The following is a 23,526-nucleotide window of genomic DNA, read 5'->3' on the forward strand; positions in this document are numbered from 1 at the left end:
TGACTAAAATGCATCAGATTATTTGTGCATTTTGTATGGTCTGAAATTGTTTTTAAAGTTCCGCGCATGAAAATGAATCAAAAGTGAGTCGTCACGAACAGGATTCGAACCTGTGCGGGGAAACCCCATTGGATTTCGAGTCCAACGCCTTAACCTCTCGGCCACCGTGACTACCTACTCTGTACAAATGAAAAACGCTCTATCTACTAATCGCTGTATTATACCGTTATTTTTGGAATCTACAATGCAGTTTTGGTAGAATAACCAAACTAAATATATCGGCGTTATTTTACATATTTTAGCGTTCATAAGGCTTGTTTTGTTTTTTGCTGTTTTACTTGAGTCATCATAACGCCAGATGGCGCTAGTGCCCAAGGAGTTTTTCAATTGTCACAGAGGGCGCGTTTTCAGTTTGACCACTCTTCACGTTGAAACATGGTTCGAGGCAAGCATGGGTTCAAGATAGTACACATGACATATGAAGAACGCTCAGAAACAGATTCCATGCCATATAACTTTGATAAGCAGGGTATAAGTGAACAGTTCACCGTTACCATGACACTGCAGGTAAGAATCATTGTCTTTACGAATGTTTGTAACACCCCCACACACTGCACACAGTATTGCAATGAAAATTGTGTACCATGTTATTTTTGGCAACAGTTCTTCTAACCCTAATTGATGGAATGTGTAGCTTTTCATTTTTAAACAACCACGTGAAGACACATCATGGCCGTATTCCAGGATAACTATGTCATCAAGTTGTGAAAGAACGGTTGAGAAGGAGCATGAAGAATCATTTTCACACATTTTGGTACCTCGGAATTCAGATCTTAACTTCATTGAAAGTCTCTGGGATGTGCTGGAGGAGACTTTACAGTGCTGGACTTGCATTGTCAAAACAAGATCTTGACCAAAAACCTATGCCAAAAACTAATGCACCATATGGCCATGATGTGTCTTCCCACAAATGAGAAGCTATAATTCGAGTTAGAAAAACTGCTGCAGAACATACATAACATAAACATAATATGTCCAGCCAATTCTACTTCAATATTAAGCATCTAATATGAATGTAGGTTTAAAATATATTCAAAGTCTAGGTTAGAGTTTGTTACTGGAAGCGTACTAAATATGTGAAAGAACAAGCTAGACATGAAAAGGCAAGGTTCAACATTTTTATTTATTTTTTCATTATAAGAACAATTTGAACAGAGCGTGAAACAACTTGGTAAACAGGTGTCAGAAACTTGATATGGTCTCTGCTGTAACTGAGCCTTTTCTTTGGCGTGAATTATAATGTTTCTAAAATATAACCAAGACAACGTATAGCTCTCTTATATATTATGAAGTAATTGCTGCAATTAACATCTTAAAGGATATGCAAATACAGATTAGGGATTACAAGCATCAGCAAACTTTAGTTAAAATCTGTTATATTATTTAAAAGAAGTAAAACCCTCATCCCTTTCATCTGAAAGAGACATCCACCCAAAGCAAAGATACACACTTTTATATTTTTGTTCAGCACTGGAATACTGAAATGAAAATATGCTGTAAATAAACACAAAAAAGATCCCCACTTACTCTGACTTATAATTTTAAAAAAAACATATAAGAACCAAACTCTATTCTCGTTGTCTAACAGTTTCAATTCAGACTCGACTGGTCAGTGCTGTTCCCTATGCTTTTCTTTATCAGTTGACAGCACTGTTTTATTTTATGTGTTTTTATAATAGCAAATGGTGATGTGTGCACAAATATCAGTTAACTGCATGTATTCCAAAGTGATGGGGGGATTTTATATTTGCCCTTGTTTTATTCAGTTCTCACAATTTGAAACATTAGTACAACAATCCAAACAGAATTTCACTTTTCATATTTTTTCAGTTCTCCACCACTTTCCACACTTCTCTGGTTTATTTGCATCCAACTCGGCTGATCATCTCCTTCATCACTTTCAGAAATATGCCTGTGATCTAGACTGGCCTCACAGTGCCTGTTTCTCGGCCAGCACAATGCCAACGGGAGCTTGAGAAATGGTCTCTGAAAAGGGCCGTTTATCAAAAGCTGGAATGCTTTCTGAGTAAAGGTCTGAGACGTGGAGCTCAGGGAACACCAGGATCCCCCATATAAGCTGCATTCCAGATTTGAAATGTGTATGAGCATGGTGTGTGCTCACTCAAGACAGAAAAAGGCTATCTAAATGTTTATTAGTCACTACGAAGCAGAAACATAGAAATCAGAAATTATATTTGTATTTTAGTTTCGGTCAGTATGCTTTCCAGCTATAGCTTTCTCACATCTTTTGGTCGCTATATGTTTATGGGTTCACAGTATACTGAAAATCTAAAATTGAAAACACTTTTTTTGTTGTTGATGATAAATACAGAGATAGAACATGGCAGTATATTTGTGCTGTTTAACCTCTCAAACAAATCCTAATTGGACCATGATTGAAAATTATATAGGTTGCATGAAGTCGATATCACTCTCAGCTGTGCACAGGCTGTTCCAGAATAAATGAATTGTGGGATTGGGGGATGAAAGCCAGGCTATGGTGTCCATCGGATAGATGGAGTGCACTTGGCGTCCATTGACTCCTTTGGCTGTAAGCGATTTTGTTTTCCTTCGCCAACGTTCTCAGCTGACAGGTAGTCACTATCAGAGGAAGACAGAATGTCCAGTAATACCAGCTGGAGTGGGTTTCTCACAAGCGTAAGGTTTGAAACAGCCTGTAGGATAAGACGAACTGATATGACTGCTTTCACATTCCCTTCTGCTGTTCCTTCTGCTGTCATTCTGGGTTTTTTAAGCAAATGTCATATAGTTCATGAATTTTGCCTTTGAATGGACTGTATTGTAAGTCTGTATTCTGCAACAGGGACAGGGAAGATGTCTGGGTTCTTGGTTAGGATGGCTGTCACTGATAAGGGAGAGAGTGTTTTCTCAGCTTAGGAGGGTCTCCAGGGGCTGGAATGGAGGGTCAGGACATTAGGATGCTTGTCCTACAGCAACACCCTCTGCTTGGGCTGCAGCTGCAGCTTCTGCTAGAGGGCTGTCTTCACTCTGCACTCTTTCCTTTCCCTTTTCCTCCTCTCCTTCCTCTTCATCCTCTTCCTGTAAAGCATTGTGGGACACCACTATCTGGGAGGCGTCCTGGGGCAGGGTCGCAGAAAGAGCATACTCCTCGCTTACATCTTCTGTGATCGACAGCTCAACCTCAGCTGTGCCATTCAGGATGCTGGGCACCTCATCTTTCTCCATCGCCTCCACAGCTGCCTTTACTTCTTCTTGTCCTGGTGCAAGTTGGGAGTGAACCTCTTTGAAGGACAGGTCTCCTGTTGGGCTCTCAATTGGGGCCAGCTCGATGGAGGTGAGGGCACTTGGCGAGCTCTCAGGTTGAGCTGAGGCCTCAGTCTCCGATTCACCGTCCCCACTGCGGTTCTTCTTGATGTTGAAGGTTAGAGGAGAGACCTTGAAAGAGGAGCTCTTGGCACTAGGGCTCTTCTGGTGGTTTGGTGTCAGACTCTTCTTGATTTTATCACGCTGCTCTTGGGACACAATTTTGGTGCCGATCTTGTTCATCTTTTTCTCAATGTTCTGCCTGGAGAAAGCTTTCTTCAGGCTGTCCACTTTCTTCAGACTGGAACGCTTGATCTTCTCAGCTCGAGATTTTTCAACTCTGGTTTCATCTTCAAGATCCAAAACCCTCAAAATTTCATCGTCATCCTCTTCTGCTCCCTGCTCCTCATCTGAGGAAAGGGCGATGGTCTGAAGGCCCTCTTCATGAGAGCGGTTGGTATCAACGGCCGGGGTCTCTTCTTCCACTTCATGTAACGGTGCAGGTTCCTTCACAAAGACACTTGAAGGGATTTCATTTTCCTCCTGCACAACAAAAATGGAAAAGTCAAGAAAATGATTAATTTCTAACCTTTTTTCAGCATTATTTTCACATCACATATGATTGCTCTGTATACACCGTTCATACACATACTTTTTAAAGGGGGGGTGAAATGCTGTTTCATGCATACTGATCTTTTTACACTGTTAAAGACTTGGAATCCCATACTAAACATAGACAAAGTTTCAAAAGTTAAGGTGGACGTTTGATGGGAGTATTTCTTTGTCAAAAATACTACTTCCGGTTAGTCATAAGTTTCGGCAAGTTTTTTGAGATCATGCGTTCCCATTGACGTTAGTTGGGGCGGAATTTCCTTGTATGGGCCTTACGGACAATTCTACCGGAAGCGCGTGAGAGAGAGCGAGGGAGAGAGCGAAAGCAACAGGCTACGCCCATCAAAGCGCTGGCTTGTAGGATGCTAAACAGGTGATATAACCAGTAGCTACTGACTTACCCACTGATAGGCCGGCGGTCGATCTGTATTAGCACTTTCCTCACGCGACGGGCGAATCACTTTCCTCACAGAGCGACTCACTTTCCTCACGCGGCAGGCGAATCACTTTCCTCACTGAGCGAATCACTTTCCTCACCGAGCGACTCACTTTCCTCACTGAGCGAATCACTTTCCTCACCGAGCGACTCACTTTCCTCACGCGGCGGGCGAATCACTTCCCTCACTGAGCGAATCACTTTCCTCACAGAGCGAATCACTTTCCTCACAGAGCGACTCACTTTCCTCACGCGGCGGGCGAATCACTTTCCTCACTGAGCGAATCACTTTCCTCACAGAGCGAATCACTTTCCTCACGCGGCGGGCGAATCACTTTCCTCACTGAGCGAATCACTTTCCTCACAGAGCGAATCACTTTCCTCACAGAGCGAATCACTTTCCTCACTGCAGCGCGCTGCTGCACACGTCATTATTTAGCTCCACTCACACGACACGCCCCCACCCGCTCGGCTTTTTTCGGAAAGACTCGGAACAGCGCATCTTTCTTATATAATTATAAAAAAAATAAAGACTTTTCGGAGATATGCAGGATGCAATGCTACTCTATAGGTACTCAAGATTGACATGACACTGACTGAAACTGAGTGTTTCACCCCCCCTTTAAGTCTTATTTTAAAGCATTATTATTTTAAGAGGCAAAATTTTCCCCACAGAGGAAACCAAGTCAGTGCTCAATTAGGTGCCTACAAGATTTGTATTTGGTTGTCTAGGCAACTGGACTGGAAGAGTGACAATGATACATAGGGCTGTCATGTGTTTGTGGGAGATATCTTCAATAGTTTCAACATAACATCATTCTATATCAATGCCTTGCATGCCTTTAAGATACTCAAACTTAAGAGCATAGGTTAGGTCTTTTAAATCTTAATTTTAGAACAGGGTAAAAAGCTTTATCGTGAAGTCTGTAAGAAAGACTTAGTAATAGTAGTAAAGACTTAAGCTTAGTAAGAAAGTAAAATAATCTGACAAATTAATTCAAATTAACATAAAACCAGAGAAGTCCCTGTGCTCTGAAACCTCCCTGAAAATTTGTGTATTGACCAGATCAAAATCACTATGAAAAAAAGGGATAGTTCACCAAAACAATTAAATTCGGTCATCGTTTGCTTGTCCTCAAATTTTTTCAAGCCTGTGTGAGTTGATGGTAGCCATTGACTTCCATAGAAGAAGAAAATACTATGGAAGTCAATGGCTACCGTCAAATGTCTGGTTACCAACATTTTTCAAAATATCTTCTTTGTGTTCAGCAGAATAAAGAAACTCATACAGGTTTGGAACAACTCAAGGGTGAGTAAATAATGGAAGAATTTTCATTGTTTGGTGAACTATCCATTAAAATGTACAACAGGTTTGTCTGTGCTCTGTGGCTTTATAGCAGGCATTATGAAGGCGTTTAAAACAGTTTAATACACTTTTTAATCTTAAAAGCATACTGCCAAAGAAATGTCCTTTACCACACCATGAATTTTTATCATAGTTTCAATAATTTGACTTTTAAAAAGATGATACCATCTGTGTCAAATATATTCAAGGTCATTCTGCTCAGCTTGTAAAATGAAGAACTGTATGCAGTGTAGATGTGTAGTGCAGATGCACTTTTCATTTTAAATGACACAAGGGGACAAAAACATTTGGTGCGAAAGACATTGTGTACCGACCCTTTTTTCCCTGCTGGAGACAATCGTAAAGGCTGAAGAATAGTGAGACGATTGGGAAGGAAGGCCAGGCATGACCCTACACAGCTCATATCAGAGTTTCCACTGAGTTTTGGAGGACAGCCGAGAGAGAGAGAGCGAGCAGAAAGCAGGGAAGTCTGGTTTAGGACTTTGGAAGGGAGTAGGACAAGAGTCAGGAAGCACTTGGGGTGGAGTACAGCAATGGGGACACCTGGACAGAAGCCCTGTTTGCCCCCCACCCATCGGAATGTTCCATGGCATGCCAGAAATGCGCAGGAGAGCAAGAGAGCCTCTCTTTCTTAGCGATAAGACTCTAAATTCTGATACGGATGAGGTCACGTCACACAGGAACCCTCCCAGTTAATCACTTTAACTGCACTGTTTTTGTACAGTCTGTAATGTAAGCACTCACAAATGTACATGTGGATGCAGATACTCCCGTATTTGGGCAATACTTGTACATATGCTTTAAAGGCTCATGAAACACTAAACTACATTTTAAAAGAGGAGTGTACAGTATAGCCACATTTCCACCGCAGGAAATTTTCCCAGGAACTAGGGACTTTGGGGTGGTACTCTGTGTGTTTCGACCACAGGACCCGGGGTCTAAATAAAGTTCCGGGTAAAAATTTCCCCCTCCAAACGGCCTTGCTTGCCAGGTAGTACTTTTTCAAGAACTTTTGGGGATCGGACTTGGGCTCTGAACATGCTGATTGGTTGAGTTCACGCAGCATTTTATTTTAACCTAAAATTCTGTTGCGGTGTGTGCATTGAGAGTCATTTGCTGTTCAAATCAACATTGGAGTTTAAAAATAAAAAAAAAGGGATTACGACGAGGTTCAGGCTTTATTACGTTTACTTGCGAGGAAGAAATCTAGTGGGTTCTGGAAAGTTGCGTGCGGTCCTATGTCATCTGATTGATCTTCACGGTACTTTAGACTGCGATGACAGACAGCAACAGGTCTGGGGGAAAAAGAGTTCCTGGGAAAAAGGTCCTGGGACAAATTGATCTGGGTCATTTTGGTAACTACATTTTTGTTGCACATCATACAAGAATATTACCATGTAATCCTTAAGTTGTAATTGTAGGAGAAAACTTTGAAAGGTTTTTCCTTTGTAAACATACTAGAATGTTGCTTATTTCTCAGTAGAAATGGCACAATTTTTTTCTGTGAACCCCCAAACCACATGCACAGAAGTGAGGTATCATGCAAAGAATATTTAGTATCTAAGCTCTGTTCAAAAGGCGAAGAGATAAAGGAAACCTTCAAGACAGAATGTTACGCAAACATTGAATTCGAACATGCCTTGATTCCTCTTATCTCTGAGTACTGCCTGCAAACGGCCTTAATGTTTACATTGCTTTTCTAACGTGATAGAAATGTTGCATTCCCTTCTGAACCCTCTGCTTTAACTCTGGCCTCTGAAGCTCTCTGTGTGAGGGAATGCGAGTTTGGCCTGTCAAAGTGGAGAGAGAGATTTGACCTAGCATAAGAGAACTAACAAAAAGGATACATAATGACTGACGGTAATCCCTGTGGATATATGCAACATGCTAAATCAGGGGTGAAATAACGCTTTTGGGATTTAGTGGATCTGTCCACCCACGAAAAGGGCTTTACTTTGGAAGGCAAATATGGATCAAAGGTATTGGTTTGATATTGCTGGCACAGTTTGAGAATGAATCTGGCAGAGTCCCTGCAAACTTTAACACGGAATTTCCACGTTCCATCAGTCTCTCATCGGAGAGCAATTACTAAAACGGACTTAGAAACATAGTTGTAGAATATAGAAAACAGTGTGACATAACATTGGCTGTAATCTTGTATTTGAAAGCAAAGGGTTGTATAGGCTTTGGAATGTTTCTTTGCTAAGTATTAGTCTACTTTCTGTTGTGAAGGGGTTGTTTGATGTGGTTTTTGGTGAGGTGTGGCTAGTTTTCAATGAACCTCCTGATTATGACACAAGTAGCATGTTTAAAATTTAAGCATCAAGAAAAAGTTGTAGAGATGCCAAATGATAACCTTTTGTGAATCAGAAAGAAGAATCACAAGGGAAATCATATGCTTTACTTTAGAATTTTATGAGGGAAACTTCAGACCAAAACGAGTTGAAAAAAATAAAAGAACAGATACACAGTCTTGTATAACAGTGATAATGTCTGTGATATTTGGCACACCAGCTTTGCTTTTCATCTCCTACAGATTATGAATTAGATACTACTGAATGCAATTCACGTATAGCACCAAGCTAAAATTGTAACCATGGCTAGATCAAATAAACACGTTTTCCTCCTTCAAGGTCATACTCACAAATATTAGTAATACTCTGTATAATTTTAAACCTATTACATGAACTATGCAAGCTTTTATTACATTAACAAACCTGAAAACTTTACCTGGTCACAACTGGTCACACAAATTGTTGCATTATAAAAATTATGTTCATGTGAACATTGTTTTAAAATCTATAATATCTTTTTAAAGGTGCACTGTGTGTACATTTTAGCAGCCTCTAACTGAGTTCGTGCCTTGCAACCGCCCACAGCTCACCCCTCCCTTTCGAAGCACATAGAGAAGCTACGGTGGCCGACACAGGACAAAGATGTCGTCATCTGAGACAGCAGAGAGTGACTAGCGCTATGTAGAGCAGTTTGCCATTTAGGGCTACTGTAGAAACATGACGGCGCAAAATGGCGACTTCACTGAAAGGGGACCCGCGGTGTGTGGAGATAAATGGCTCTTTCTAAGGTAATAAATACATAAGGGTTCATTATGCAAGGTCTTTATACAAAACTGAAAACAGTTATCTATTTTTATATTATATCTTTAAATAAAATGTTATAATGATAATTTCCATTAAAATAATGTAATTGTGAATAGCATCTTTAATAGAGTATAATTTACTTTTTTTTTTTTTTTGGTGAACCTCTTTTTAGTATTATTATTGAGAGACTGTTCCTTTAAGGTCAAAGCCCAAGATATAGATTGTATGGCACAATTTACTCACAACTCAGTCAATGCCATGTATTGAGTCTCTTCATGCCTCTGGCATTGCTCTTTGTTTGCATTTGCATGTTTTCAAGTACTGGCCTCAGGAACTTCACTTCCACTTAGAAGTGGCAATCCATAGCTTGCATTGCTAATTTGAAAAGATAGAGGGTAAATGTGCTGAGCCACTGGACAAGCCTGTGTGGCAAGAAGAGTATCCATCAACCGCCATTCAGAGTTTTTGTCTTGACTGTAGATGGTCTCTAAGAATTAGAGTAGAGTGTTGATGTGTCTGAAAGGAGCTTGCGTAATTGTGCTGTTTTATGTGAACAGTTTCTGGCCAGGTTCAGGCTTGTCCCTGGAACAACTGTATTTGAAATCACTTTAGATGAACCGCTTATGCTGAGTGCAAAAACACAAAGTATCATACGTCCCTAAAATTAAGCATTGAATACTAAAGCTGTTACAAACAGGTTAAAGAATCCCTCATGGCCTCCAGAGACACAAGTTCCTGTTGTTTTCTCAGTGTGGAACCAAACAGTTCATTCCATGCATTCTGCCTTGTAGGTATGAGATCTGGAATTGACTTGTAAATGACTATAGTCTCCTCTACGGCTACATTGTCTTCATATTCTAGTTGTTTGACTCTCAAAAAAAAGTTTTGTCACTAAAGAGCATGATTACCTCATGCTGCACAACCTGTCAAATGATACTCTAGGTTTGATTCATTTGCGTACTAAACCGGTCCCTCTTGCCTTGGGCAATGCAGGCGCTTATGATAGCTGAGTTGATATATGTTTTCTCATATATGCACAAGAATATAAGGGGATCTCACAAGGGGTAAATATGTTTCCGTTACAGCTTATTAAAGAAATCGATTCTTAGAGAGAATGTTTTGGTAAACAGTGAGTCTGCGTCATTGCATACAATGTATGCTTTGTGTCTGTTTTCTTTGAGCATGAATAGAATGGGTTTTATTTGATGTTTATTTGACCAGATGTGGTTGTTATAGACACATGAATGCCTGCATTACTCTTTGCCTGCTATTATTTAAAGGGTTAGTTCACCCAAAAATGAAATTTATGTCATGGGTGTGGAACGATGAGTCATTAATGACATAAATTACATTTTTGGGTGAATTAACCCTTTAAGTTTCTCAAAGTCTTAAAGTGATAGTTTACCCATAAATACAAACTTATAACAATTTACTCACCCTCATGTTGTTCCAAACAACAAGAAGCTACAAAATAATATCGTCCCCTTGCTTTTCAATATAATTTAGTTATATAAACCCCTTTTGAAGTTACTTTTATGCTTTGAAAAGTCTGTTCTCCGTGAATTAACTCCCAGCCTGTGTTCCCTCTTGAGTAGGTACTTATTTAAAAGAAGGAATTTCTTCACAACCACTAAAAAGTATTCTGCATAGTATGAATGTAATCTGGACATTCGGCATGTTGCCCTTATCATGTGACCTCCCAGTGTCAATAATGTTGCATCACTGCCATTCACAAATCCTCTCCCGTGGCATCATGGGATAGTAAAGTGTACATCATATGGAAACGTCAGAATCTTGCCGGAAGAAGTAGGTCATCCGGGTACTTTTTGCCTACTATTTTATTACTGTGAGTTCAGACAGACATCTTTTTAGTGTTGTCAAAAGTACTAACGCGATACCAAGTTGCTTTGAGCGCTGTTAAGCGGAATTGTAAACACCTCTTGACTGGCCATTGTGCTCACACGCTCATCAGATATGTCTGTGATTGGCTGCAAGGATTAGTGCTTCAAAAATTTTGTTGTAAATATCAATGACGCTTTTCACAGAGCGCTTATACAGATACACACAGAGCGTTTGAATGGAGGTGCCTATCAATCTACCAGTTAACTGGTTGACGCCTGTTTGTGCTTTCAAACGATCCCGCTTTTAAAACACTTTCAAAAACTTCAGTGTGCTTTCAAACACTCCTGTGTGCTTTTAAACGCTCCCGTGCGTTGATCATTGTAGACAATCACAGGCACATCCGATGAGCGCGCGAGCCCGACACAGGCCAGTCAGAGGTGTTTACGAATACAGCTCAACAGTGCTCAAAGCTTTACTTTTTTGTGAACACTACTTCTTTTGTTTTTTGCCTACTATATAGTAGGCAAGTATATGCCATGGTTTTGTGTGGGCTGGACTTTAATGTTATTTCCTGTTTTACACCATATTTTTCACTCCTTTTGTAGTTTTTCTTGTTGATCTGTTCTTTGATTGTTCCCAGATGTGTCTTGTTTGCCACTTACCCTTTGTGTATTTAAACCCTAGTGTTTCTTGTGTCCTTGTCCTTACATGGATGTTTTGTTGGGGTGCTCATTCTGTTTTCTAGTTCCTGCGTTTTTGTTATTTATATTGTGTTCATTAAAATATGTATGGGCCTTAAAGTGGAGTGGACTTAAAGTGGTGGCCGTGGAGCCTGGCCCATCACGAATCCCAGAGTTTCCAAGTCTGGTGGCCTCAGCGCCCTCAAGTCCAGTGTTTTTGGGAACCGGGGTGGATTGGGGAGCCAAGGACGGAGCAGACTGAGGCCCCATCCACACAGAGACACGTTTAGATACGTATACATTTTGTACCGTATCAGCGTTTTGTCCACATGTATCCTGCGTTTTGGAAGCATGAATATGATATTTTCTGAAACAGGGTCCTAGAGTGGATAAATCTGAAAACGATAATCTTGCGTTTTAATGTGTACAGCCAATCCGTATATTTTGTGAAATGGTGATGTCATCACACTACGTCAGGCACGGTGAAAGACTAAAGTGATACCACTACGGGCACTTAGCATGCATCATTTATTTACCGTATTTGCATTATTTTAAGGATGGGTTTAGGGTTAGGGTATGTGTAGGCTAAAACACATCTGTTAAGTAGCAAATGTCTCACCTGCTACCACTGCTATACTTCTTCTAGCCACAACTCTTCTCCGTTTTTAGTGTATTTCTGTGGCAGAATTGCAGCGCCACATAATGGCCTGGCATGTACATCATTTTGAGTCAGTTTCATTGATCTCCTGTGTACACAGATATTTCTTGAAACGAGTAAAAAAAAAAAAAGAGATCGGATTGGGAAAGCTCTGGCTTCGTGTGGACAGGGCCAGAATTAGCACCCCCAACAAAACATCTATGTAAGGGCAAGACTCACACTGGACACTGTAACACTGTATAAGTGATTGGCAAATAAGACACGCCTGGTAACAATCAAAGAACTAATCAACAAGAAAAACAAAGGAATAAAAAAACATGGCACAGAGCAGGAAAAAACATAAAAGTCTACTCAAGCAAGACCAGGGAACACAGGCTTGGAAATCTTACTAGTTTGAGCAACACGAGGGTAAATAAATGAGAGAATTTAAGTTTTTATACCAAATCTTTTGATCTAAAGGCCTAATCTTAAATGTTTCAAATTTGTTTGTTGACCAATAGGAATGACTGGTCAACAAACTGTTTATGAATTTCTTTACAAAGCTAACATGTTTTATTTCATAAAGTGAATTTAAAAACAAATGAAATGGAGGACTGGACTGTATTAGTTTTGACAAGTGCATGTCCACAGATATACACACACAGACCCCTCTCCGTGCCTTGCTCTCTTCTCTCATTCCTGTCAGCTTTATCAGATACGCAATCCAGTTGTTTTCTCAATATTCACTTTACATTCTAAACACACTTGACATACGTGTCACCTTTAGTCCTACTTATGAAGGATTTGGGGGTAAATATTTGCTCAGGGGTGGGGTGTGGAGAGTGAAGAGAGGGATGTAAGTGGCTGCCTTTGAAGGTTTTTTAGATGGTGGCAAATTATTTTCAAGCTTATGCTATTTTTTTTTAATCTTTAGAGATGCAGTGGGACCCCCGGCCCCTGTAATTCCCAGAAAATGCTTGCATATCCCATCCTGCTGCCCATTAAGAACACATCTGACAGGAAGCAGCTGTTTAACCTCATACACTCGCCTGTGTTCCCTTCTTTTGCGTCACACCAAAGGCAGCCCTGTAACCCATGTACATTCTCTGTCTCTGTCAAAAATATTTAGAGAAGCACACAGAGAGAGAAAAGAAAATGGGTACATTTTTGCGTGGTGGTGGGTAGAACTAAAACTAGGTTTTTGTTTTCTTTTTAGTAGCGTGACTGTAGTTGAACTGTTTCCATTATAGTGTAGTTTTTCAAGTAACAAGTGACTTTTTCCAAGCTTATTTCTGGCATGGAATAAAAAACAAAAAAAGGTAAATGTAACTTTCTCACAATTCTGACATTTTTTTCTCTCGCAATTGCGAGTTTATATCTCACAAATCTTTTTACTTTTCAAAACTTGAGATCAACAACTTCAGAATTTGCAGTTACCTTTTTTTATTCTATTTTTATTCTGGCAGAACCAAGCTCCCATAGTATCATGATAACAGCATATAGCATTACTGTTTCTTTTATCTCTCTTTCAAATGTTTGGTTAGTCATGTTAGCTAGTTTGTTTGTTTGGATGCTTCATTTTAATGAAGTGGTCCCAAAAACCTACAACTCTTAGTCCAATGTGATAATTGAATAATTTTAAATATATACACCCTTTTATATCTAGGTCATTTTGTTGGCAGCGTTTGATATACTGTAGTGAACAGATTTTTCTAAAGGCTTGTGTAATTTTATGGCTTGTTTAGCTATAGATTCAACACTATTTGTGTGCACAAGAATTGCACTGTATGTGTTTGTGTTTTGCGTGAGTAAGAAGTCAAGCAGAATAAAATAGTTGAAGCAGGACAGGGTGGGAGAGCTGAGCGGAAAAGGGGTTTCCCTCTAAAAAATCAGCCCTGGAAACATTTCATGCCACTATGGCCATGTTTACATGTACACCAACAGTCGATGATTGCCAGCCATCAGAGTAAAGAATCAAGGATGTTTACATCACATGAGCAACCCTCTTAAAACTAAACTATTTATTTCAATTATTCTAAGAGATGTTGTTTTGTCACTTTGATCAGAGTGCATGAAATGAGATTAAACCTTATGCCTGTATAGTGATATATACTTAACATGTGTTATTGCAGTTATGGTCATGAGCATAATCACATTAACAATAAAAGTATTCTGTTAATCCCCAACACATTATATTTTACATTGTGTAATATGCATGTACATTACATCATGTGCTAAAGCTGAATATACCACTTATGTGGTAGTTTTAGTTTTTACTTTTATACCTGTTTAAGAATTATTTGTTATATCCACATTTTCTTATGGCTCTTTGACTTTGGATTCATCAATCGCTGCATTCTGCTTTCAATTATCTCTCACATAATAAAATTATTTCAGTATTTATGTATGCATTCATTTATTTATAAAGCAGCCTGTATGTAATAATGTAATAATTAGAATATGTGCAGTGACTGCAGTCAAGAAGTCATTATTGCAAAATAAACCCAGGGTGATCAGGGGTCCTGATGTGATTTATTACTTAACCTCTATTCTGAAAGATGAGGATGATGTAAGATCAGTGTGAAAGGGCATGATTCTGTTGCAGTTTTCTTTGTAAATGATGTGTGTTCTGTCAAATGTTTCTGGGCTGTTTGCTCCAGCATATAGCATATTGTCCCCAGGAGTTCTCATGGCATTGTGAGTGTGTATGGCCTTCTCTCTGTGCTGGCCTAGCTCCCTGTCACGGGACACACACAATAACAGCTTTTGTCTCTTTAGTGTGTGTGTATGTGTGTATTTAGATAGGACCAAAGAGCCAGAGCTCTGTCAGTATTCATAACCATAGTGCAAAAGGATGTCTGTTTTTGTAGATAATTACAGTACATGTTCATCTCAGGACCAGGCCCAGCGAGTTTCAAAACTTAAATTTATATCTTACACTGAGAACATTCTGTATCACTTGCCTTCATCTGCTTCAATCATTTATTATTTAGCACATGGCGCTCTCACAGGTGTGCTTTTGTGTGTGTTTTTCTTTGATCATGTCTTGGTGTATAAAATGTTCAGTATGCTTGTGCTCAATTTAGTTTTGTTTGTCAAATATGGATTTACATGATTTGTTTGCATTTCATTTGATTTCATTGTGGCTGTTGAGAAAAGGGAGTGAGCACCTGCTGGTAGTGTGTTAGACAGCTGTCAGATAAATACAAAATATGTAGAGAATATAAATGTACAGCGTAAAAGCTAAACTGAGAGTGTTTTAAACGCTTTACAACGTGTCTGTTCATTCTCTTGACACAAGTAAAACCTTTGAGTTCAATGTAATAGTTACAGCTGGGTAAAAATAAAAGAGAGTTTTATTTTTGTGTGAATATGAAAGCATCTAATGTAACCAATGTAGCCTGTTTCCCTAAACAAGTGATTCTTATACAATGTTCTTTTAATGAATTATTCAAAAAGATGCATTACCGGTTTTATTTCTTCTTTCATAAAAAAGTATAGCTAAAATATCCCCAAAATATTTGAAATAAAATCGAAATTGTATGGAGGATTTAAGAAAGAGGAAGTCTGTATTGATAACCCACCCCTAATGGTTGTTACTAGTCCCATGTGCAAAGACATGTTCAGTCCCTTTCATGTAACTCATTTCACATGCTCATTCAGTATTTATACCTGTACAGTGAAATGGACCCCGAGGCCATATTTCCATTGAGGGTGTAAATATTTGCTCGGCTGTTCTTAAATTCTGTTACATTCCAATAGGATAGGATTCAATTGAATTATTTTGGTAATTTAAAGGAGCTGTATGTGTGTTTTTGACTGTACTAAAGCATAATAATACCACAATATGTTTGCAGATATTTAGGAAACATGCTAAGTTCACATACTTGTTTCTTTGAAAAACGTTACTTTGAAATATCTGTATTTTGATGTGTCTGCTATGTCGGTGTTTGTTTTGGTCTGTGCGATAATGCTCATTGCCAGTTTACCCAATAGTATTTCGCCACCACAGGTTGTCAGTTTGTGGAGAAAACAGTGTATCGCTGTCATGGAAGCCAGTAAACTAACGGGGTCAGAGATCGCAGTTTTTACCCAACCTAAAAAGCCTCAGCATCCATCTAAAAATCCCTACGAATGGAAGCACATTAAAATGCAGAAAAATAAATTAATCAACTTAGTGTCTAAAGCCGGGTGCACACTGTGTGATTTTGCCCACGATTTGGCCGTCTGTGACAAATTTTGCAAATCGTAAAAGATTCCTCAGATCCTAGGCTAAAATCTGACGTCTTTGGTCGTTAGTTTGACATGTTCACCGGCAGCCGATTAATGAGCGCTGCGATCAAATTTTACCTCAGACGAAATTCTGGCAGTGTCAGAAGATTTGGCACACAATCCTGCAGTGTGACTTCTCCCACGACAATCGTCAAATATCTCGGTTTTTCAAGACAAACTATGACCAAAACGAGAGCTAGAGATTTCTTTGTAGCCATTTCAGTCTCACGTGTATTGCAGCTCACTGTCACCGAACACATCATTGATTGATGATATAAAACTCAGACGAGTTTTCTTGCGTGCGTCCGTTTTTAGCGCGCTTTGACTATCGTACAGTCTGACATTAATGACAATTGAGATCTTACAGTGTGACATGGCTTACAGCGGCGATCATGTTCGTACAGTCTGACAAGCAACATTCGCAAAGGATTTTGAAAAATCGCACAGTGTGAAGGACCCTTAAGTCTCCTCACATTCCATTGTCAATTACGCTCTTTCCTGCTGCTTATCCTAAACCTGGCAACCCGCGTGAGCATCGAGTCTGAGGAGGAGGCAGGGCAAACTATATTCTGAATTTGGACTGCAGTACCTATTTCAACCACTAGCTGTCATTCTTACATACAGCACCTTCAATTATTTCCAACAATATCACGATGAATTTATATATATATTTACATATCTATCTATCCTCTTAAAGTAACAATTTGAAAAGTATGTGATTGACTCCTGTGATTGTTTACCTCCTGCTCAGTAAGGCCAGATTTACAGTACATTCTGTAACAGTTGTTGGGGACTGCAACAGTCACACGTTCCATATTTGGAAAATAGATAATGCTTTTTATCTGCTAACCTTTTGATGTTTTGTTGCTAAGGAATGAAATGTTAATGTCCCCCCGTTGTGTCCTTACAACAACAATAAAAAGACAGTACTGTCATTATTGTTTTATTGATGTTAGTTTATTGCTGTTTAATTTAATTTATTTCTTTTCATCCTGTATATTTGAGTTTGTAAGTCCTTAGTTAAGATGGCTTACCTGTTTTTGTTCTATAGTGAATTTGTAGCTCTAACATACAGTTCCAGGTAGTTTGCTGTCAAACATATGTAGTGTGCCGTGAGAGACAAGATGAGTTACATGAGCAATTTGCACATAGATGCAGAATATCTCTGAGCAGCTATGTTGTAAATCTTTAATTGTAACGCAGCCCTTTTCTCATGTTGTCTCATTTTCATATCAGCCCAATGCACCAGTGGGAACTGTAACATTAAGCTGAGTTGAGAGAGAGATAATGCCTTTTTGATGGACAATGGAAAACAAACACTCGTCTCCTTTCTTTCTGCCTACAGGCCTTCTTGCATTGACACTTTTTCTCCCCCTCCCCCCTCTCTCTCCTCTCTCTGGAGAGGCACAGATAGCCTTATTAGGTGATAGTGAAGGGCTAGTTGTAAAATATTCCATCTTGAGCTTTCCTACTCTAAATTTGGCTTTCAGTATGATGAAAATTGAAGCATTGTGCACTGGTATTTATGAGAACTTGGAGATGTTGTGCAGCTATAACACAACCCATATGTTATGTTTTGAGAAACACAAGGACAATTAGTTAAATGTGTTCATTGAAAGTTGCATCATGCTCAAAAATCACAAATGGAATGTATCATTTTATAACAAACATTTATAATTTACAAGCTCTGTCCTCCTTTTCTTGTTTGACCGATGTCATGTTTCACGTCTCATTGAACACCAATCTATTGTGGTGATTTGCCTATTTATATAATTTTAAAATGAAGAGAGACTTGCTCCACCTCTGGAATGTGAGCGTTTGAGCCAGAGTTTCTGCTTATGCAAGAACAGCGTTCTGTCTAGTGCCTGCAGTCTGCCTAAAAGGAGAGCCTAATCCAAAAGCAGCAGGGGAAGTTAAAAGTGAAAAACACAGGCAGAGAGGGTGTGGTGAACACCTGAATGTAGCTATGGAGATGAGGAAATCAAACTGGGAATGTTAAAAGACAAATAGACCAGGCTGCATTTACACTTGGCATTAACATGCGACCTGCATCTGGATGTTGTCAACATATGCATTGAAAAGACGAGTGTAAACGTGTTTGTGTACTGGTGTAGCCGAGGGCGCTTTATGATCGAATCTTAGTTTAATGTAAACGCAATCCAGCCGTCGTGTCTGAATTCACAGGTCGACGTCACACAAAACGACGTCACCCACTGTCATTATTCTCCCGAACTGTCAGAAAGATGGAGGACACCATGTGATAATTCAAGGTAAGCTTGAATGTAGCTACAGAAACAAATCAATATATGAAGGTCTATAGCAGACTAAATGCGTAAACATGGTTATGAGAGAAACTGGCTCGAATGCTAAAGAAAAATTCAACGGAGAAACTCTTTTCTTCACAGGAATCGCTGCATGTAACTGTGATTTTTGCGTTTGAATCAAGGGCAGAGTAGATTGCAAATATGGTGGAAAGTTTGCCTTCGCGCCACGCCCACAGATGCAGAACCATTCATCTCCCGCAACTAAAAATTATTTTAAAAAGAAAACCCACCACTTCAGGTCGACTTTGCATCAGGGCAATCTTCTGCAGAGTTTTTTTTTTTTCTTTTTCTTTTTTTGCATGGGAAAGAGAGATCTGATCGGTTATTCAAATACAGAAGCCACTTCATGTTGACAAGTGTAAACGCGCTATGTCCTGATTGATCTGCTTGATCGGAATCGCGGTGATCGTATGTTAATGCCAAGTGTAAATGCAATGCAGCCCATGTGTTGGCAAAGTGTTCTGGTTTCACCTGAAAGTCTTTCAGTTTTTGTCAAGCTTGAGTAGTAGTATGTGAAATATTTTGCAGAAGTGACTTTGAAAAGTTTCTTTGATTCTCCTGCTGAAGCACAAGTATCTGTTTAATGAGCTGAGTTTAGTTTCAGTACTGGTTCAGATCCTATCATTCATGAGAAATAAACCCAGGCAACCCCAAGGGACAGAGGAAGGGGGGTTAATGAAGGAACATTAAATAAGACAAGGACCGTCAAGGAATGTTTGTGTGGGTCTTTCAGGCATGTCTGATGGAAATGTAAAAGCTGTAGGAACACTTTTTCCCCATGTCCACCACTGTCCCACCCAATCTAACTATAATGAAAGACATTTCAGGAGTCAACAAGAACCCCACGACTGGATTAAACACATTCCCTTAAACCAGACATGTCTGGACTGCTTTGCAAATGCTTAGAAAATGAAAAAGCATTTTAAATCACTGCAAGTTACGAGCCTAAAATAATTTGGACAAAGAAGGAAATCTCAACTGTCACGCTCTCCAATTAAATTTCCCTGGAAATAAACAACATAGTTGCCATAGAAACACACACAACATTTTTTGGCCAGCTTTAACAAACAGCACTCTGTCTGTGACGGCAACTGTAGAAACTATTCTCAGAAAGAGTGCACTTACTGTTTAAAACAGTGTAATAGTTGAGGGGTTTCACACTTTCATCGAGGGCAATTTACCTTCCCATCTTTTTTTAAACACTCTGAATGTTGACTTTCTGAAAATGTGTTTCACTAGGTTCCCTCTCATTCTTTACATCATGTACTTCAGCAGTAACCACACAGTTGGGAGGAGAGGGGGAAATGGAAGGCCTCTGCTCTCTCGGCACTCTCTGACTTTGGAATCACTGAGTCATTCAGTTGATTGCAGGTCTTGCAGTAAACAGCAGCTCACCAGTGTAGCATAGCACATTTCAGCACGGGCCTCCTGACAACAGGATACACATTACGCTGCACTGTAGCTGATCTCTGGACACACCTTCTATTCAAGGCTATTGTGCTTTAAATAATAGCTTTTGGCTAAGCTTCAAAACAAGCCTCCCCTATTGAGAGTGCTCTCTCTCTCTCTCTCTCTCTCTCTCTCTCTCTCTCTCTCTCTCTCTCTCTCTCTCTCAGTTTTTGTGAAATATAGGGATATCTGAACAATCTGGCTGGGTATTCAAGAGGCTAATACTTTGAGGCAAGTGCAAAATTCGTAGGACTTAAAGGAGTTCCAATTGCAGTTGTTCTAACATCCACAAATAAAATAGTTTTAACTCTGTTTTACCATCCCAGAAATACTTCAATGTTCAGGTAGTGTTATCTGAGCTTTTGACCCCAAAGCATTAGCTATTCTATTCCAACCCACCTCACAATGACCTTAAGCGACATCACACCCTCTCACGCATTGCTTTCATCTTCACACTCTGATCTATGACCCTTCTCTCCTGCTTTAGAAATGGACCCACCCTAAGGGAGGCATGATATCTGTTAATCAACTATGGGGTAATTTAGTCAAATGACATTTCGATTCATTAGAATCTACTCAGCTGTGTAGGACAGTAATATCCCTCATTGTTAAAAGAGTTGGAGACAGTTGGTTCAGTGAACACAGACACGCAGCAATGAATACTCGCACAATGCAATCATTCATTGTCTTTACCTGAGCATATCAAATACCCCACCGCCAACTGCCCCCAACACACACACACACACACACACACACACACACACACACACACACACACACACACACACACACACGCGCACACACACACACACACATACACACACACACTGCACATTTACCTGGAAGATAAGCACTTTGAAGTTGTTCCTCTTGATCAGGTGAGCATGGTTGGCCTCCAATTTCTTCACCTGGACGGCCTGCTTATCCATCTTGTCCTTGACCTCCTTCATGTGGACGCTAACCTTGCGGCTCTTCTCCAGGAGTTTGCTGACCGTGTTGGAGGTGGAAGTGTGACTCTTGGAGAGCTTGGTCATATCATTCTGGATGCCCCTCACCGCCCCCTCCATCTCGACCTGTCTTATTTCCATTTTATGCTGGTTCTCTTGCACTGTGTCCAGCATGTTCACCAGCTTATCTAGAAGTGTCAGGACAGTGATGGCATTCACTGGGCCTGTGGGTGAAGCTCCATCTCTAGGTAGAGTGCCTGTGGTGCCCCCACCCAGAGCTCCGGGGCTGCTAGTTTCTCCGCTACCGGCGTTGAAGCCGACAGTGCCCAGTTGGCTTAGGCTATGTGTGGGTGATGACCCAGTGGGGCTGGGGCTTGGAACCACCAGCTCCTGGTTCTCATGTGTGCTGACCATGCTGCTCCTCTCTGCCTGCACTGCATCTTCTCCCATTCTGAGGCTCTTCTTGGTATCAACGGATAACTTTACTCAGGAAAATGTACTTGTTCTTTAACTTCACCTTTATGTGAGCTGGTTCCCAGGTTCCCCTTCCAGTCGATTTTTAGTGCCGCCACGTTCTTACAGCTTGAATTCCTGTTTACAGGCTTGGGAATAACTTTTCAGCTTCCAGGTTCAGCGTTCCCACCCCTTTTTGAAGATAACCACACACTTACTCTTTTCACCCTCTCTCTCTCTGCCTCTCCCTCCCTCTCTTGTGCAATTGGAAGAGCTGCGTAGAGGCTTCCCCACAGCTTAAAAAGCCCATCCACACCCTATGGGGGCGGAGCTTGGTTTCCATGGCACCTAGCCCGGCCCATTGGTGAGGGAGTTATGTGTTTGCATGTGTCAAGTGCGAGTATGTGGGTGTGTACGGTGGAACATGAGCAACTCTCTCCGCATGCAGTACCCCCCCCCCCCCAACTCTCTCTCTTTCTCTCTCTCTCACTCTCTCTCTGGCTCTCTTGGTTTAGTTCTGTTTAGATTGAAAAGAGCAATAGTATATTAAGAGTCATGTTTGAAGAATGAGCTCATCTGTGCCAGAGAAATAAAGCGGGAGGGTGAAAGATAATGGAAGATAGAACAACGGTGTGTGTTTTCCTCTTGAGTAAAGATTTGCTAAGCAACATTTTGGAGAAGTTTTCTATGTGTGCAAAGATGTGCACAAGAATGTATGTATATGTTTGCCTTTATTTGTTTTGTTAGAGCCTTTTCTTATACAGTTGAAGTCATCTGAAGTTTATTCTGGAAAGAAATCCACACAAACAGTTCTCAAGCCGTTTGAGTGGAGTCATTTTTCCTGTCTGTTAGCTGTAGCAGGAGCATGGCGAAACTTAACATTAGAACTGGAAAACTTTGCATTACACTTCACCATGCAGGGAAATATAGTGAATAATAAAAACACTATCAGCATGAAACCGAATCTTTAAAATTGTGGATAACAGTACGATTGTAACAAGAAAAAAAACCTCATTAACTTGTCATGTTCTTGGTTGTTTGCCTCTTATACACACAAACACAATGTCTTAATTGTTCCCTTTTCCTCCTTTCTGGCTGCATTGTTATACATGCCTCCATTATGTCATCTTCCCTCCTTTTTCCTTTCCATGGTAATGGCTGTGGAAACACGAACTCTGAGAGAGGAAAAGAGTCCATTCATGTTCCCCTTGACCTCTAACCTGTACTCTAGGGATACTTTACATGCTTAGATGGATTACATAACACATTTTCATAGCATACAAGCACATGAATTTTGGCACAAGTCCATATTGAGTTTACTACATGCAAAGCAGTTGACAGGCATGCATGTGCTTGTTTAGTGTTGGGCTAGTGCAGTAGTAATAAACATGGTAATTTAAAGCCTTTCATTAATTAAGGAATATCAGTTTAACATGCATTTCAATGACAACGAAAGAGGAATTAAGAGACCGATTGGTAGAGGGGGTGAGAGAAATGCACCTGGAAAGTTCTTCTGCCCGTTAGGATTACGTTAAAAAGGGTGGAGATTCTCGACTTATTGGCTTTTATCTCCATTGTTTTCATTCTGGGGAACTCGTATCCTGATCTCTTGTTTTTCATGGGAATATCTCAAAAGGCTTGAAGGTACTTGGCTCAGATTGCATATCTTTTTAGAAATGACTCGTCGCCCCCTGGAGAAAACATTATGCAATTGCAACATCAGAGCGCAAGTGCAGCACACAAAAAAGATTCTGGAATATCTGTTTCTGCTTCTGTTTTATAGTGAAGTTACACCAGGTCAGCCAGTTAACCAACCACAACACCCATTTTACACAACGGGAGTCAAAGAGTATTATTAAGGAACATATTTTGAAATGAACCTTCACAAATAGCAACCCTCAACCCAAAACAAAATGGCAAATTGTAATATAATTTTATATTGTGACATTGTGTAAAACCTGGGGGGTGAGGAAGTAAAGCACGAAAGTTATCCAGCTGTTTGTGAGGAGTATAGAGCTAGTGTTATATATCACCAGTAGGAGTCAGTAGTGGCATTAACCAAATA

The 23,526-nt window shown here is 40.1% G+C and overlaps 1 protein-coding gene, 1 long non-coding RNA gene and 1 other non-coding gene across 4 annotated transcripts in view; 1 reads left to right on the forward strand and 2 right to left on the reverse strand.

The window, feature by feature from the left end:
• Positions 1-89: 89 nt before the first annotated feature.
• On the reverse strand, positions 90-171 carry trnas-cga (transfer RNA serine (anticodon CGA)). Its single transcript has one exon. It is a non-coding gene; the product is annotated as a tRNA-Ser (tRNA).
• A 259-nt stretch (positions 172-430) lies between these two features.
• LOC137093972 (uncharacterized) overlaps positions 431-23,526 on the forward strand; it is a 41,640-nt gene continuing 18,544 nt past the window's right edge. For both annotated transcript variants that reach the window (XR_010908581.1, XR_010908580.1), the window contains exon 1: positions 431-567. This is a non-coding gene — a long non-coding RNA (uncharacterized lncRNA). The remainder of the gene's footprint in view (positions 568-23,526) is intronic.
• Positions 1,165-21,733, reverse strand: cavin2b (caveolae associated protein 2b). Its single transcript, XM_067459058.1, has 2 exons — positions 20,901-21,733; positions 1,165-3,888 (listed from the first exon to the last, which is right to left on the reverse strand). The coding sequence occupies exons 1-2, from the start codon at positions 21,456-21,458 to the stop codon at positions 2,995-2,997; spliced, it is 1,452 nt and encodes a 483-aa protein (XP_067315159.1). The 5' UTR covers positions 21,459-21,733; the 3' UTR covers positions 1,165-2,994.

This window comes from Pseudorasbora parva, chromosome 12 (assembly GCF_024679245.1).
Source record: "Pseudorasbora parva isolate DD20220531a chromosome 12, ASM2467924v1, whole genome shotgun sequence".
Classification (NCBI taxonomy): domain Eukaryota; kingdom Metazoa; phylum Chordata; class Actinopteri; order Cypriniformes; family Gobionidae; genus Pseudorasbora; species Pseudorasbora parva.

Coding starts and splice junctions, on each gene's coding strand:
- cavin2b (XM_067459058.1), bottom strand. CDS start 21,458: ATGGGAGAAGATGCAGTGCAGGCAGAGAGGAGCAGCATGGTCAGCACA. Junction 3,889..20,900: donor TCAAAGTGCTTATCTTCCAG/GTAAATGTGCAG, acceptor TTTGTTGTGCAG/GAGGAAAATGAAATCCCTTC.